Source organism: Doryrhamphus excisus, chromosome 9 (genome assembly GCF_030265055.1).
Source record: "Doryrhamphus excisus isolate RoL2022-K1 chromosome 9, RoL_Dexc_1.0, whole genome shotgun sequence".
Lineage (NCBI taxonomy): Eukaryota > Metazoa > Chordata > Actinopteri > Syngnathiformes > Syngnathidae > Doryrhamphus > Doryrhamphus excisus.
The window spans coordinates 19,320,993-19,339,653 of NC_080474.1; the positions used below are offsets into that span (position 1 = coordinate 19,320,993).

At 39.8% G+C, this 18,661-nt stretch overlaps 1 protein-coding gene across 3 annotated transcripts in view; it reads left to right on the forward strand.

Moving 5' to 3' along the window:
• The window catches only part of LOC131136023 (neuroligin-4, X-linked-like), a 51,997-nt gene that overhangs the window by 15,889 nt on the left and 17,447 nt on the right, over positions 1–18,661 (forward strand). For all 3 annotated transcript variants that reach the window (XM_058082484.1, XM_058082485.1, XM_058082483.1), the window contains 4 exons: positions 5,050–5,235; positions 7,538–7,988; positions 9,436–9,649; positions 14,696–14,820. In XM_058082484.1, coding sequence (XP_057938467.1) covers positions 5,050–5,235; positions 7,538–7,988; positions 9,436–9,649; positions 14,696–14,820 — 976 coding nt within the window. The remainder of the gene's footprint in view (positions 1–5,049; positions 5,236–7,537; positions 7,989–9,435; positions 9,650–14,695; positions 14,821–18,661) is intronic.

Genomic DNA, 18,661 nt, shown 5'->3' on the forward strand with positions numbered 1-18,661 from the left:
TAATAATGGTGATAATAATAACAATAATAATGGTAATAATGATAAAGATTATAACAATAATGATAATAACAATAATAATATTACAATGGGTGGCACGGCGGTCGAGTGGTTAACACACAGACCTCACAGCTAGGAGACCTGGGTTCAATTCCATTCTATTCTTAATAATAATTCATTCATTCATTTTCTACCGCTTTTTCCTCATGAGGGTCGCGGGGGGGGGGGGGGGGGGGGGGGTGCTGGAGCCTATCCCAGCTGTCTTCAGGCGTAAGGCGGGGTACACCCTAGACTGTTGGCCAGCCAATCACAGGGCACATATAGACAAACAACCATTCACACTCACATTCATATTCGACAATTTGGAGTCGCTAATTAACCTAGCATGTTTTTGTAATGTGGGAGAAAACCGGAGTACCCGGAGAAAACCCACGCATGCACGGGGAGAACACGCAAACTCCACACAGAGATGCCCGAGGGTGGGATTGAACCCTGGTCTCCTAGCTGTGAGGTTTGCGCGCTAACCCCTAGACCACCGTGCCGCCCCTCTTAATAATAATTAATCAAGATATTGTTTAAAGCTAATTTACCAATATATTGTTTGATATAATGGGCGGCACGGCGGTCGAGTGGTTAGTGCGCAGAGCTCACAGGGTTCAATTCCCCCCTCGACCATCTCTGTGTGAGACATGAACACGCATATTTTTCTTTTCCGTGTGTTCTAAAGATATAAAAACAGATAAAAAGAGACACTTCTATGCCGCTACTACAAAAATCTTCCAACGAGGTTTTATATACATACCATGGCTGCACGGTAGTCAAGTGGTAAGTGTCACAGGCCTCACAGCTAGAAGACCCGAGTTCAATTTCAGCCTTGGTCATCTCTGTATGGAGTTTGCATGTTCTCCCCGTGCATGCGTGGTTTTTTTTCTCCGGGTACTCCGGTTTCCTCCCACATTCCAAAAACATGCTAGGTTAATTAGCGACTCCAAATTGTCCATAGGTATGAATGTGAGTGTGAATGGTTGTTTGTCTATATGTGCCCTGTGATTGGCAGGGTGTGCCCCGCCTCTTGCCCAAAGACAGCTGGGATAGACAAATGTAAATAATGGAAAGTTATATTTTGATGATGTAAGAAATGCACTGTAATGTTTCAAAAATTTGCGAAAAAAAAAAAAACTGCAGAGAGTCCCGGGTACCTCTTAAGGCGTTTATTTAATCTTATCAATAATTACATTTAATTATCATAACTACAATATAACACCAAGCAGCTTTTCTCCACAATGTTTCACATACAGAAAAAAAAATGGAGGCACGGTGTTTATTCAAGCAGAGAGGCCACAATGTGAGGAAATATGACTTTTATAACTTTTTCACATTTTGGAATTATTGTACGCTATATTTGTTACACCGTTTGCACTATGCATGAAAACAATGCATGGTGAACTTTACATTGCCCCCCCCCCCCCCGTCTGCCCTTTAGAGCCAAGCAACAGCAGCGCAATTACCACCGAGGCTATTTATGCTCTCAAATGCAACTTTTATGCCGAACTAACATGTTGCAGGCAATAATGATACTTTTATATTATCCTCTCAATGGGGAAAACCTTGAATCGCAGTGTTTTTATTATTGTTTAGCTTAGCATCACAGCAGGCAAGGACATTATGTGTTCAATATCTCTTAATACTAACATCCTACAGCCTGTGTAATGGAAGTGTGATATCTACAGTATATTCTTGCCAGTCGGACAATAAAATGCATCGCAACGCCCCAATCCTGAAGGGTGGGTGGGGTCTGGAAGGTGCTTGTCACTGCTGTCCTTCCCCCAGAGAGGAAAAGCCAGTGTTTTTTTTTTTGACGCATTGCCAGCATGAGAGCAGAAAGTCAAATATATTATTATGCTGTGCTGAATAAATGAATGAATTTGACTGCCAAGATGGAGGAATATATATCTCCAAGCTCACTGGAAGGTGATGAGAATTCATAACAACATATCAGAACTTTTGCTTGTACTTCATATACAGATATAATGTAATGGTAATGGTTTAATTTCATTTGAACATGCATCAGATTACAATTGAATGCATCACATAATCAGTTCACAGTTCCACATGTCCAAAATGAATTTGTTCACTTCCTGCTTTCCTAATATAGTTTTAATAATTTAATTTAATTTAATTTAATTTAATTTAATTTAATTTAATTTAATTTAATTTTATTTTATTTTATTTTATTTTATTTTATTTTATTTTATTTTATTTTATTTTATTTTATTTTATTTTATTTTATTTTATTTTATTTTATTTTATTTTATTTTATTTCGTTTTATTTCGTTTTATTTCGTTTTATTTAGTTTTATTTAGTTTTATTTAGTTTTGTTTTATTTTCTTGTTACCTCATCACTGTTAAAGCGGACCTATTATGCTCACTTTTCGTCCCTTTTTATTGAGTTGTGGACTCCTATAGAGCAGCTGCACACAATAACCAGCACACAAAGCTTTATGGTTCTTCCAGAATCTGCACCTATTCAGCTGTTTTGCTTTGGATTCCGTAGTTCCTGCAAAAACACGCCCACTCCGCTGTGGTTGGTCTCACTAACAAGTGCATAAAAGGACTTCCGGTTTGTGCCGCTAGCTGCGAACGGTATAGGAGTTGATAATAAACAGCTATGTATCTTTTTTAAATGTCGGATTTTAACATATTATGTGTTGGATTCGGAATCCAGACCGGAATTCTTAAGAAAAGAAAAATAAATAACTTTACCATTTTAGCGTCTATAGCATCGGTAATATTTAATTTGGCCACTAATTGTGGTGGGAACCGGCTATTAGCAACCCTGCTCCCTGTATGCAAGCGCTTTTGCGCCATACCCATATAAGGAAGTCCGCCCCTCTGTGACATCACAAAAGAACGCTTTTACCACGCCTTTTAAAACTGAGCATTTTGAGCCATCCCAAAATTATTTTTAAGACTCACCTCCAAATGTGCAAACACGATAATACATCATAGGTCAGAAAAACGAAAAAAAAAGGCATAATAGGTCCCCTTTAACAACATGCAAGTCATGTATGTTTGACCTGTCACTGATCATTCAGGAAGTGACATTAAAAGTGGTCTCAACTGAAAAAACCCAAGAACATAACTAGCATCCATGTGCGCGGTTGACTTAAATAATTAAAAACATATTTTATATTCTTGCTCTTAGTGCAGTTCCACATGCAAATCATTAAGATAATTTCCTCCAGTGAGGAAAGCGTACATCTTTGCTGAGATGTACGACAGGAGTGCAGAGTACTTGTTAAAAAAATATATAAGATTGCTAATAAATGAAAAAGTTCTGACCTTGCAAGGAAAAAAAAATTGATGACTGTTTTAGGCTAATCCTGAATTTTTTTTTATTTTTTTAAATCATCTCCATCTTCTGTGCTTGCACCACCTCCATAAAGATCATCATCATCATTATCATCATCGTCCACCATCATGGGTAGCTGTGTCTTCCTCTTTGTCCTCCACCCCTCCTTCATCTGTACGTTCATGAGGTGAGCAGAGTCCTTAAAAGAAACACTCGTGCACGCACTTAAATTGTCTTTGCTGTTCTTATTCAAGCTGGAACTCGAGCATGCCATTTATGGAAATGTGCACAATGTTGATAAATCCCAGTGCTGACCTAGATTTTACTGTGGGAGCATACAGAATTATTCAAAGCATCGTAAAAGTGGTTTAATTTGCAGTTATTTTCCATTTTGCATGAAGGGGATTTCTGTGCAATAGAAAATAAAGAACGATGAAACGAATGATTGACATTGATGCTTTCTTGCATGTTATTCTACCGAATGCGTTGATGTGTATTAAACAGTGAGCTATTGAGATTGCTTAGGTTTAAATAGCGTTTCTAACAATGACCATAATACGGGACTTTTTAACGTTTTGACGGAGTAGCACATTTTTTTTACTGCTTTTTCGGCTAGTTTTGAAACATTAAAACACGCTGTTGTCCGCAACAAAATGAAAACCCACCTCAGAGATAGAATAGATGCTAACCAAAACAGCAGCACCTACTGAAGCACAGAATAGATCTCTTGTTTATAACAGACTTCATTCATTCATTCATTTTCTACCGCTTATCCTCACGAGGGTCGCAGGGGTGCTGGAGCCTATCCCAGGATATACCCTGGAGTGGTGGCCAGCCAATCACAGGGCACATATAGACAAACAACCATTCACACTCACATTCATACCTATGGACAATTTGGAGTCGCTAATTTTAACCTAGCATGTTTTTGGAATGTGGGAGGAAACCGGAGTATCCGGAAAAAACCCATGCATGCACGGGGAGAACATGTAAACGCCACACAGAGATTGCCGAGGGTGGAATTGAACTCGGGTCTCCTAGCTGTGAGGCCTGCACACTAACCACTCGAACACCGTGCAGGCCATAGGTATTTATATGTATTATAATTCATTCCTCGCGGGCGAGGCTGGAGCCTATCCCAGCTGTCTTCGGGCGAGAGGCGGGGTACACCCTGGACTGGTGGCCAGCCAATCACAGGGCACATATAGACAAACAACCATTCACACTCACATTCATACCTATGGACAATTTGGAGTCGCTAATTTTAACCTAGCATGTTTTTGGAATGTGGGAGAAAACCGGAATACCCGGAGAAAAGAACATGCAAACTCCACACAGAGATGGCCGAGGGTGGAATTGAACCCAGGTCTCCTAGCTGTGAGGTCTGCGTGCTAACCACTCTACCTCCGTGCAGCCAACTATAATTTTATTTAATTTTATTTAATTTTGTTTAATTTAATTTAATTTTATTTAAATTTATTTAATTTTATTTAAATTTATTTAATTAAATTTTATTTTATTTTATTTTTTCTATTTTTCATTTTTTAAGATTATTATAAAAATACATATGTAAAACTAAAGACCTCTCACTCACGTCGGTGCATCAGCTTTAATTGAGGTCTGGTATTCTCTGCAGTTAAGTAAAGAAACACCATATATATAAGAAGTACAGCCAATGATGTTTGTGTCTCCTTTGCAGGATTTCTGAGTACAGGCGACCAGGCCGCCAAAGGGAACTATGGCTTGCTGGACCAGATCCAAGCTCTGCGCTGGGTTAAAGAGAACATTGCGGCTTTCGGAGGAGATCCAAACAGGGTGACGGTGTTCGGATCTGGAGCTGGAGCTTCCTGTGTCAGTCTCCTCACCTTGTCTCACTACTCTGAGGGTAAGAACTGCTTGACTCACTTTTGACTCGTATCACCTTGTGTTCACTTAAGGCCAATTATGGTGATGGGCAATTAAAGGTTTATGGGATGGACGCCCATTAATAACATACGCTTCTGGTGCAAAGAGCGACATTATTCATTATTCACAGGTTATAATATCTTAAAATAGTGTTTTATACCTGATTACCAAATTCCCAAATTTTTATCCCAATCCTAACGTGAAACATGAACACACATATTTTTCTTTTCTGTGTGTTCTAAAGATATAAAAACAGATAAAAAGAGACACACCTATGCCGCTACCACAAAAAACTTCCAACAAGGTTTTTTTTATACATACCGTGGCTGCACGGTGGATGAGTGGTTAGTGTCACAGGCCTCGCAGCTAAGAGACCCGAGTTCAATTCCACCCTCGGCTATCTCTGTGTGGCGTTTACATGTTTCCAACAAGGTTTTATATACATACCGTGGCGACACGGTGGTCGAGTGGTTAGTCTCACAGGCCTCACAGCTAGGAGACCCGAGTTCAATTCCACCCTCGGCGTCTCTGTGTGGCGTTTACATGTTTCCAACAAGGTTTTATATACATACCGTGGCTGCATGGTGGTCGAGTGGTTAGTGTCACAAGCCTCACAGCTAGGAGACCAGGGTTCAATTCCACCCTCTGCGATCTCTGTGTGGCGTTTACATGTTTCCAACAAGGTTTTATATACATACCGTGGCGACACGGTGGTCGAGTGGTTAGTGTCACAGGCCTCACAACTAGGAGACCCGAGTTCAATTCCACCCTCGGCGATCTCTGTGTGGCGTTTACATGTTTCCAACAAGGTTTTATATACATACCGTGGCTGCACGGTGGTCGAGTGGTTAGTGTCACAGGCCTCACAGCTAGGAGACCCGAGTTCAATTCCACCCTCGGCGATCTCTGTGTGGCGTTTACATGTTTCCAACAAGGTTTTATATACATACCGTGGCTGCACGGTGGTCGAGTGGTTAGTGTCACAGGCCTCACAGCTAGGAGACCCGAGTTCAATTCCACCCTCGGCGATCTCTGTGTGGCGTTTTCATGTTTCCAACAAGGTTTTATATACATACCGTGGCTGCACGGTGGTCGAGTGGTTAGTGTCACAGGCCTCACAGCTTGGAGACCCTAGTTCAATTCCACCCTCGGTGATCTCTGTGTGGCGTTTACATGTTTCCAACAAGGTTTTATATACATACCGTGTCTGCACGGTGGTCGAGTGGTTAGTGTCACAAGCCTCACAGCTAGGAGACCCGAGTTCAATTCCACCCTCTGCGATCTCTGTGTGGCGTTTACATGTTTCCAACAAGGTTTTATATACATACCGTGGCTGCACGGTGGTCGAGTGGTTAGTGTCACAAGCCTCACAGCTAGGAGACCCGAGTTCAATTCCACCCTCGGCAATCTTTGTGTGGCGTTTACATGTTTCCAACAAGGTTTTATATACATACCGTGGCTGCACGGTGATCGAGTGGTTAGTGTCACAGGCCTCACAGCTAGGAGACCCGAGTTCAATTCCACCCTCGGCGATCTCTGTGTGGCGTTTACATGTTTCCAACAAGGTTTTATATACATACCGTGGCTGCACGGTGGTCGAGTGGCTAGTGTCACAGGCCTCACAGCTAGGAGACCCGAGTTCAATTCCACCCTCGGCGATCTCTGTGTGGCGTTTACATGTTTCCAACAAGGTTTTATATACATACCGTGGCTGCACGGTGGTCGAGTGGTTAGTGTCACAGGCCTCACAGCTAGGAGACCCGAGTTCAATTCCACCCTCGGCGATCTCTGTGTGGCGTTTACATGTTTCCAACAGGGTTTTATATACATACCGTGGCTGCACGGTGGTCGAGTGGTTAGTGTCACAGGCCTCACAGCTAGGAGACCCGAGTTCAATTCCACCCTCGGCGATCTCTGTGTGGCGTTTACATGTTTCCAACAAGGTTTTATATACATACCGTGGCTGCACGGTGGTCGAGTGGTTAGTGTCACAGGCCTCACAACTAGGAGACCAGGGTTCAATTCCACCCTCTGCGATCTCTGTGTTGCGTTTACATGTTCTCCCCGTGCATGCGTGGGTTTTCTCCGGGTACTCCGGTTTCCTCCCACATTCCAAAAACATGCTAGGTTAATTAGCGACTCCAAATAGTCCATAGGTATGAATGTGAGTGTGAATGGTTGTTTGTCTATATGTGCCCTGTGATTGGCTGGCCACCAGTCCAGGGTGTACCCCGCCTAGGATAATGAATGACTGTTCTAATACGTGACTGTGTATGTGTCAGATTTGTTCCACAGGGCCATCATCCAGAGCGGCAGCGCTTTAGCCAGTTGGGCCGTCAACTACCAGCCCAGCAAGTACGCCCGACAGCTGGGTGAGAGGGTGGGCTGCGGCATCGATGACAGCACCCAACTGGTGGCCTGCCTCCAAGGCCGGAGCTACCGTGAACTGGTGGAGCAGCACGTCACTCCGGCCAAGTACCACACAGCTTTCGCTCCGGTCATCGACGGAGACGTGATACCCGACGACCCGCAGATTCTGATGGAGCAAGGGGAGTTTCTCAACTACGACGTGATGCTGGGGGTCAATCAGGGTGAGGGGGTGAAGTTTGTGGAGGGCATTGTGGACTCCGAGGATGGAGTCACAGCTGAGGATTTTGACTTTGCTGTGTCAGACTTTGTGGATAGTCTGTATGGATACCCAGAAGGCCGCGACACTTTGAGAGAGAGTATAAGGTAAACATGTTTACTATACTACTATACAAATCAAACTTGGATATACATGTTACAGTATGGAGGTCGATTTGTTAGCGCTTTGGGTTCTAAAGATATAAAAACAGAAAAAAAGAGACAGCACGTAATGGGACACACCTACCACAAAAAACTTCCAACAAGGTTTTATGGTTATTTATACATACCGTGGCTGAGTGTTTAGTGTTCAGGCCTCACAGCTAGAAAATCTGAGTTCGATTCCACCCTCGGCCGTCTTTGTGAGGAGTTTGCATGCGTGGGTTTTCTCATACCAAAAACATGCTAGGTTAATTAGCGACTCCATAGGTATGAATGTGAGTGTGAATGGTTGTTTGGCTATATGTGCCCTGTGATTGGCTGGCGACCAGTCCAGGGTGTACCCCGCCTCTCGCCCGAAGGCAGCTGGGATAGGCTCCAGCACCCCCCACCCTCGTGAGGATAAGCGGTAGAAAATGAATGAATGAATTAAAACAAAAACTCAAAACTCAAGTAAAAGTAAAGTAAAAGTAAAGTAAAACTAAAGCAAAGTAAAACTAAACTGAACTGAACCGGACTGAACCGAACTGAACTGGTCTGAACCGAACCAAACTGAACCGAACTGAACTGAACCGAATCGAACTAAACTAAACTAAACTAAACTAAACTAAACTAAACTAAACTAAACTAAACTAAACTAAACTAAACTAAACTAAACTAAACTAAACTAAACTAAACTAAACTAAACTTTATTTGTCCGTCAGTGTGGAAATTTGCATTGCACAGCAGCAAGAATACAGAATCAGTTAAGCAGTACAAAGTACAAAATACACAATATAAAAATATAAACAACCCAAGTATTAACAAATCAACAATTTTACCCAGAGTTATATACAAATACAGTTTGCAGATAATATGAAATGAGATGAAATATAGTATGTCTTTACACTATGAGATTATAGAAATACTTCACTTAGAACTTAATATATTGCACATGGAGCTTGATTAAATATTACACAGATAATAATACAGATGTAATAAATTAATAATAATTTTTTAAATTAATTAATTAATTTTTTAAATTAATTAATTTTTTTGTTAAGTCCCACCGGCACCTGCAAATTTGTTTCTGATTGATGCCGTTTTTTCAACGTATCTTGCTCAAATTGTACAGACATGTGTCTGTTAGTCGCCTAAAGGTGTGTACCAAATTTCACGGTAATTGAACTGAACAGCCCACAGTGACAGTGACCGTGTCTGTTTTGTAGACTACATTGACCTGTGTGAAAAATTTCAGGTCAGTCCGACTTTCCGTCCTTTTTTCCATGCAGCGATTCAGCGACAGAATCGGCCTTTTGCTTGTACATGCGTGTTATGACCGTATCACATTGACACAATTAGCGATGATGCTAACGAATGACATCATGCATTGACCGTCGCGTGTCGTGTTTTCAAGGTTCATGTACACTGACTGGGCCGACCGTGACAATGCAGAAACCCGACGGAAGACCCTGGTGGCCTTGTTCACAGACCACCAGTGGGTGGCTCCAGCCATCGCCACGGCAGATCTCCATGCTCAGTACGGGTCACCTACCTACTTCTACTCCTTTTACCACCACTGTCAGAGCGAAGCCACGCCACCATGGGCAGACTCTGCGCATGGCGATGAGGTAAGAAGCGCTTTTTATATGGAATCATTTCAAAATATTAAAATGGAGTGCCTACCGTATGACATTTCTATGTATTTTATTGTCCGATTAGCGAGGATAATGATGTCATACTTACATTAAAGACATTACACAGGCTGTAGGAAGTCGTAGTGTATCATAAATATTTCTGCAACATTATATTATTGGCAAAATGCTGACAAACAGAAACTGGCAGGCACCATAATGCAACTCAGTGTGCAAATTCAGTGATTTGACTGAATAAAATATATTTAAATACATTTTATTTTATTTTATTTTATTTTATTTTATTTTATTTTATTTTATTTTATTTTATTTTATTTTATTTTATTTTATTTTATTTTATTTTATTTTATTTTATTTTATTTTATTTTATTTTATTTTATTTTATTTTATTTTCATTCATTCATTTTCTACCGCTTTTCCTCACGAGGGTCGCGGGGGGGGGGTGCTGGAGCCTATCCCAGCTGTCTTCAGGTACACCCTAGACTGGTCGCCAGCCAATCACAGGGCACACATAGACAAACAACCATTCACACTCACATTCATACCTATGGACAATTTGGAGTCGCTAATTAACCTAGCATGTTTTTTTGGAATGTGGGAGGAAACCGGAGTACCCGGAGAAAACCCACGCATGCACGGGGAGAACGTGCATGGTCGGGGGTGGAATTGAACCCTAGTCTCCGAGCTGTGAGGTCTCCGAGCTGCGACTGACAGATGAGTAGATAGCTAGCTCTCGATATTGCTACAAGACTCAACAAGACTCAAATCTTGTTATTTTTTTGTACAGGGCTTCATAGTGAAAATTGGTGTATTCCAATGACGGCATTGTGAGCTAGCTGAAATTAACTAGTTTTTTGTGTTATAATGCACAGAAAAGGGAAATAAATAAACGATTATGAGTATTGGTGCAAAATTCTGCAAAAAGTGCAGTTTCACGTTAAAACTTGCTTACATTAGCTAAAACATGTATTTACATTGACACTCAGCATTTGTGAATTTATATGTTTTTGGTCAATTCCCATAATTAATTTATGTACACCAGAAGCAATTTATAGTTTTGTCATTCATTCACACCCTTTTTTCTGTCCTCTATTTATTTCTTTCAATTGGCCGGATGCCTTTCTGGAGGAAAGCTCAATGTAAATGTTTCCTGCTGGGTGTTAGTAGTTAAAAGGCAGAACGTTACGAGGTAATGGAGATGGACTGCGGCACCGGCTCCTCCCGCCCATCTGCAAGGGCGTCCCTGCAATACTAAAAAGCACAGATACGGCCGATTGTGTGCAAGTCAGGTGCTTAAAACGAAGCTATTTTTTTTTTGTGCACCGTTGTTTTAACGACTCGATTAAATGGCTTACGCTTCACTGGACATGCATGCTAATGTTAGCATTGCTGGAGCTAACACGTCGCAGAGACAGGTCTGATGCGCCTGACTGGTTTATCAACATCAATCTGCTAACAGAGGAGACGTGTTCACAGTTGCCCCTGGTGATAATCATGCTCATGGAAAAAAAAAATGTGTACATTATAGTCATAATAAAACTGGCAAAGCGTCAAATCTCTTGTGAGCAGTAGCACTCCGTCGTACGCCGATGCCACAATGTGGAGATTGGATTTTTTATTGTCAGCCGCAGACTGAGGAAGTGTAAAAGATTAATGGTTAAAGGAATTTTAAAGCGATTCTGACAACTGCTGGCAACTTTGGAAGTGCTGTTTTGGCATTGGACTGATTATTACTATGATAGTTTTCTATTTTAACTGGACACTTGTGTGATTTGTTTTTAATAAAGTGTAAAAAAAATACTAAAAATTCCAAATTTCCAAAAACAACAAAGCAATTTTGCATTGGAGCTGATGAATTTCTCTCTATACTTGGGGTTATTTTATTCATTCAGTCATTTTCTACCGCTTTTTCTCATGCTGGAGCCTACCCCAGCTGTCTTTACACTCTGTACACCCTGGACTGGTCGCCAGCCAATCACAGGGCACATATAGACAAACAACCATTCACACTCACATTCATACCTATGGACAATTTGGAGTCGCTAATTAACCTAGCATGTTTTTGGAATGTGTGAGGAAACCGGAGTACCCGGAGAAAACCCACGCATGCACGGGGAGAACATGCAAACTCCACACAGAGATGGCAGAGGGTGTGGAAAGACAAAATAAGAAGCCAAAAAGTTACCACTTCCACACAAAATAGGAGGAGAACCATTCATTCATTCATTTTCTACCACTTCTACAACATTCTCACGAGGGTGCTGGAGCCTATCCCAGCTGTCTTCGGGCAAGAGGCGGGGTACACCCTGGACTGGTGGCCAGCCAATCACAGAGCACATATAGACAAACAACCATTCACACTCACATTCATACCTATGGACAATTTGGAGTCTCTAATTAACCTAGCAGTTTTTTGGAATGTGGGAGGAAACTGGAGTACCCGGAGAAAACCCACGCATACACGGGGAGAACATGCAAACTCCACACAGAGATGGCCGAGGGTGGAATTGAACCCTGGTCTCCTAGCTGTGAGGTCTGCGCGCTAACCACTCGATCGCCGTGCCGCTTAGGGTCATTTTTTATGTTTTAAATAAAAAAAAACTATGATTTATAATGTGATTTATCCCAGACAGCCAATGAAGAAAAGTGATGATATTAAAAAATACATATTAAAATATATATATATATAAATAAAATTGTACCAAAATATAATGGATAAAAAATGGAGATGTCCTATATTGTCCTTTTTTGCAGAGAACAGATAAGCTGATATGTGAAATGAACACATATGTGTTCCATACAGCATTTTTAAAATATCAATTTTCATGATCGGGAAAAAATTCAGATACCGATATCAACCAATATCGCATTTTTATGCTGATACTGGGCCGATAATTATTGGTCCCAATATCTATTCCTAATAATAATTAATCAAGATATTGTTTAAAGCTAATTTACCAATATATTGTTTGATATAATGGACGGCACGGCGGTCGAGTGGTTAGCGCGCAGACCTCAAAGGGTTCAATTCCACCCTCGGCCATCTCTGTGTGGAGTTTGCATGTTCTCCCCGTGCATGCGTGGGTTTTCTCCGGGTACTCCGGTTTCCTCCCACATTCCAAAAACATGCTAGGTTAATTAGCGACTCCAAATTGTCCATAGGTATGAATGTGAGTGTGAATGGTTGTTTGTCTATATGTGCCCTGTGATTGGCTGAATGAATGAATGTTTAATATAATTATTTTTGCATATTTTAAAATATTATAATGAAAATCTTAATTCTGTAAAAAAGTAACAATATTTTTTTCACTGACATTGAATGCAAATTTTGAAGACACACAAAAGTTAAAAAAAACCTTTCTATTGTACAGTCAAACCGTATATTTTGGTGTAGTGATACTTCCGAACCAATGCACACGAAAAGTTGAAAATCCAAAAAACGAGCACCCCTGCTGTGTTGACTTTGCTGTTATTTTTCAGGCAAATAAACCACATGGTAGCGCTAGTATTAAACCACACAGTTTATAAACCAGAATTACTTTGAATGTCTTGAACGCTACAAAACACCCACTATAACTTTCGTGTTTTTAGCTGAGAACCGACATGCACATTTGTGTAAAATTCCTGCAAAATTAAGTGAAAAACATGGCCGCCAACAGACACAACGGGACGGGACACAGCAACTAATTGATCATTTGTCTAACGATAATATAATACACATATGCTAGCATTAGTGGCAAATGGGGTGTCCTAATTGCGCTAAACGTGCGAGCACACGTTTGTAAATAAATAGCGGGACTCGGAAGCAGGAAGCGGATCTCAGTCCAAACAATCGCAGGAGACCTGTCAAGCTGAAGATGAGTTTAGAGAAATGAGCTGTGCTCCCCTGAAGCATGAAAATGTGTCTCGAGTCTCTGCTGAGGTGACATCACATTTTGGCGTGACTCATTTAAACTTCGGTTTCCTGTCGAGAGAATCAATGTAACCTGTCAGCTTAAACCAGGGGTGGGCAAACTTTTTGACTCGCGGGCCGCGTTGATATGACAAAATTTACGGGGGGGGGGGGGGGGGGGGGGGGGGGGGTAGACTATATATTTTACACGTAACAGTCCACCTGGTATTATTGTATCTGTAAAATTGTCATGCAATCTGCTATTATTTATTATTTTATATTTATATTTAAATATTTTAAAAATAATAAAATCTTATAATAATTACAATAAAATTAAAATAATTATTATTATATTATTATTATGTAAAATATGCAAATATAACAATAATATTATATATAATTAATATAATAATTAACGGGCGGCACGGTGATCTAGGGGTTAGCGCGCAGACCTCACAGCTAGGAGACCAGGGTTCAATCCCACCCTCGGGCATCTCTGTGTGGAGTTTGCATGTTCTCCCCGTGCATGCGTGGGTTTTCTCCGGGTACTCCGGTTTCCTCCCACATTCCAAAAACATGCTAGGTTAATTAGCGACTCCAAATTGTCCATAGGTATGAATGTGAGTGTGAATGGTTGTTTGTCTATATGTGCCCTGTGATTGGCTGGCGACCAGTCCAGGGTGTAACCCGCCTTACGCCCGAAGACAGCTGGGATAGGCTCCAGCACCCCCGCGACCCTCGTGAGGAAAAGCGGTAGAAAATGAATGAATGAATGAATAATAATTAGCATTAATATAATAATTATAATAATCATAATAGTTCTAATAATAATTAATATAATCTAATAATACTAATAATAATTATTATTATTATTATTATGTGCTTGTGTCCCTTTTTTTCAGGAGCACTTTGTAAACAACAGACCATGTCAAAAAACGAAATTGATAAAACCATCAAAAGGTTGGCTCAGGCCATGATGCCAGGTTGTATGTTGAGTTTAAATGAAATACTTTAGAAAGATTGGGCGGGCCGTATTCAAACACTTGGCGGGCCGAATGTGGCCCCCGAGCCGTAGTTTGCCTACCCCTGGCTTAAACCCACCTGACGTCTGTGTGTGTGTGTGTGTGTAGGTTCCCTACGTGTTCGGTGTTCCGATGGTGGGCCCTACTGATCTATTCAACTGTAACTTCTCCAAGAATGATGTCATGCTCAGCGCCGTGGTGATGACCTACTGGACCAACTTCGCCAAGACAGGGTGAGTTGTTACAAACATTGATTTTCCCCCCTTTGAGGAAGGAAAATGTTTTGTCTTTTAACTGACGACAGCACGAAGCCAAAGACAAAAAGCACCGCTTCAGCATTATTCACTTCTATTTATATCAGCCCTCTAAAGACACACACATCAATTTGTAATTTGGGTTTTTCCAAAGGCTGCAGTGCGGAACTCGGCTATCTCCCTTTAGGCAACGCTACTGTTGCTTCGATGTGCCGAGGAGGCCCGTAAAGATCTCGCTTTGTGTGCTCAACACTGTACTTGCGTGGGCAGCACACTCGTGATTTTTACTAGAGCCAATGGCTGCAAAGACAGAAGACCTTCTTTTCATTTCATTTCATAAATATAATCCTTTTCATATGAAAATACATTTTATTTAATGGTAATGGTAATGGTTTGATTTCATTTGAACATGCATCAGATTACAATTGAATGCATCACATAATCAGTTCACAGTTCCACATGTCCGAAAGGAGTAGGAAGAAGCAGAGCTTATTAAATCCTATCCCTCCATCTGGTACTTTTACAATCAGTAACTGTTACATTTGTTCACTTCCTGCTTTCCATAATACAATTTAAGTTTTTTTTGTTTTTTTACTGTTACATTTGTTCACTTCCTGCTTTCCTAAAATAATTTATTTATTTTTATTTTTATTTTTATTTTTATTTTTATTTTTATTTTTATTTTTATTTTTATTTTTATTTTTATTTTTATTTTTATTTTTATTTTTATTTTTATTTTCATTTTTATTTTTATTTTCATTTTCATTTTCATTTTCATTTTCATTTTCATTTTCATTTTCATTTTCATTTTCATTTTCATTTTCATTTTCATTTTCATTTTCATTTTCATTTTCATTTATGTCCGGTACCGAAGTACGATGTGATATGACCATCCAATGACATAATGGGTACCATAGTAAGTATCAATGTATTCAAGACTCTTCATCCTTGTATCCAAAAGGAGTAGGAAGAAGCAAAGCGTATTAAATCCTACCCCTCCATCTGGTACTTTTACAATCAGTAACTGTTACATTTGTTCACTTCCTGCTTTCCTAATATAGTTTAAGTTTAAAGTTTTTTTTTTTTTTATCAAGTACCGAAGTACGAGGTGGTATGTGATTTTAGAAATAAGGAGTTAGTATGTTCTCTGTAGGCGGCATTATGAATTATCCTTACTGGTCTTTTTTTGCAGTACATTTAGTGAGTGAAGATTGCTTTTATAGTTATTAGCCCATATTTCCACACAATAAGTAAGATATGGTAGAACCAGAGAGCAATAAAGAGTTAATATAAAGAATTTTTTTGTGTTAGCGGCATAGGTGTGTCCCATTACGTGCTGTCTCTTTTTATCTGTTTTTATATCTTTAGAACACACAGAAAAGAGAAATATGTGTGTTCATGTTTCATGTTAGGATTGGCAAAGATGTGCAAAGTAAGTGCAGTTTTTGCACAAAATCCTCCAAAAGTGGTGAAAGGCTTGTGCGTCCTGGTGTGGCGTCTTGTTTCTAAATCATATCTGACGTGTGTCTGAGTGTGTTAAAAAGTGACCTTGTCCCGACTGGAGAGTGTGTCATTTAATTTGGAACATTCCGCTGTGGACCGTGCAAAAATAATGCTAAGCCGACATTTAACTTTTTTTTTTAATGATCCTCACTCCAGTGTATACAAATAGCTACAATAACAATGTTTACTCATGACAATGAATATATTTATTTGCTGTGAAATTCTAGCCAACCAATCGGAAGCCGGAATCTCGAAGCCTCCTAATGACAATAATTACTGTAGATGCACATTAGAGCGTAAATTATGGGCAGCTGTGGTCGCCACCATTCAAAGCTATTTTTATATTAGTTGACTTGAACCGGAATTTTTGTTAGAAGTATGCTTCTGGGTAATAACAATATACAGGAAACAAAGACTTCAATAATTATTATTTTTTTTTTAGTACAACAAAACTATTTAACAGAATCAAACCCAAAATGTAGCAGCTGTACCATTACACCACCAGAGACTGACAGTTGAGCACACAAATTCTGTCATTTGTTATTATTTATATGTATTCTCTTATTCTGCTATGTGCTGTCAATCATTGTGACATAATTTTGCCTGTGTATGTTTCTACACAATATTCTCATAACAATATTTTACCAAGTACACCATTATTATCACAAAACAGCCAAAAAACGCTGTACATAATAAGATATGTATAATATAGAAATTTATATCACATGAATAGTTCATTGGCTGCACGGTGGATGAGTGGTTAGCAGGCAGGTCTCACAGCTAGGAGACCCCGAGTTCAATCCCACCCTCGAGCGTCGCTGTGGGTTTCCTGCCACATTCCAAAAACATGCTACGTTAATTAGCGACTCCAAATTGTCCATAGGTATGAATGTGAGTGTGAATGGTTGTTTGTCTATATGTGCCCTGTGATTGGCTGGCCACCAGTCCAGGGTGCACCCCGCCTCTCACCCCGAAGACAGCTGGGATAGGCTCCAGCACCCCCGCCACCCTCGTGAGGATGAATGAATGTTGCCTCTGTTGCACGGTAGACGAGTGGTTACCGCGCAGGCCTCACAGCTAGAAGACCAGGGTTCAATTCCACCCTCGGCCATCTCTGTGTGGAGTTTGCATGTTCTCCCCGTGCATTCGTGGGTTTTCTCCGGGTACTCCGGTTTCATGCTAGGTTAATTAGCGACTCCAAATTGTCCATAGGTATGAATGTGAGTGTGAATGGTTGTTTGTCTATATGTGCCCTGTGATTGGCTGGCCACCAGTCCATAGTGTACCCCGCCTGTCATCTGAAGACAGCTGGGATAGGCTCCAGCACCCCCCTCTGCGACCCTCGTGAGGAAAAGCGGTAGAAAATGAATGAATTAATTTTCTGCATTGACTTAGCAAAGTCACAAATATTGTGACCCCGGATGTAGAGTGTACTAGGTCCTTGTATTCATATGCTACGAAAAAGCTAAGCAGTTTTTCTGTTTTGCCTTATGTTGCCTTATTAAACCCTTGTGCATGTTTCACGGACAAAGACCGTTTAGATGTCTGACTTTCGGATTAGCATACTAGATGTTAAAATATGCCGTTGCCTTTTTGGATAAGATCTTTTTTTTTTTTTTTTTTGAAAATATATATTAGATCTGATTTGGAGTGAACATGAAGAAGCTGTGCAGTGCGATAGAAGTTTTAGAGCAACAAAAATAATGAGGATACAAGGAAAAGTTGTTATCTCTTTCCGCTCGTCAGAACTCCATTGAAGGAACGCCATCTCATCCGGACAGATAAAATAAAACATCCATCCATTCATTCAATAATTTTCTATGCCGCTTATCCTCACTACCCTTATGGAAAAAAAATTATTGCAGTATATTGGCAAATATAATGCTATGTATTAGGAAATATATTTCCATATATGGGATCTTATGTTTATATTTTCCAATATATTGCAATATATGCATAGATCATATATGTGTATATATTGATACATACAAGACCAAAAAAGGACTATATTTTTACATATATAAAATTGCATTTAATTTGGGATATATATAAACTCATATAATATATATTTGGATTTAATATATTTGAATATATTATAAGCGGCAATCATTTGTATATTCTGCAATATATTGCCATGTATTACATGAATATATAATATATTGTATAATATATGTACAAAAATATGATTCCATGTATTTATAATATATAACGTATTGAAAAATATAATAGAAAAATAATATATTATAATATAATACTATTGATAAATACATTTTTTTTTCTATGCCGCTTATCCTCACTACCCTTATGGAAAAAAAAA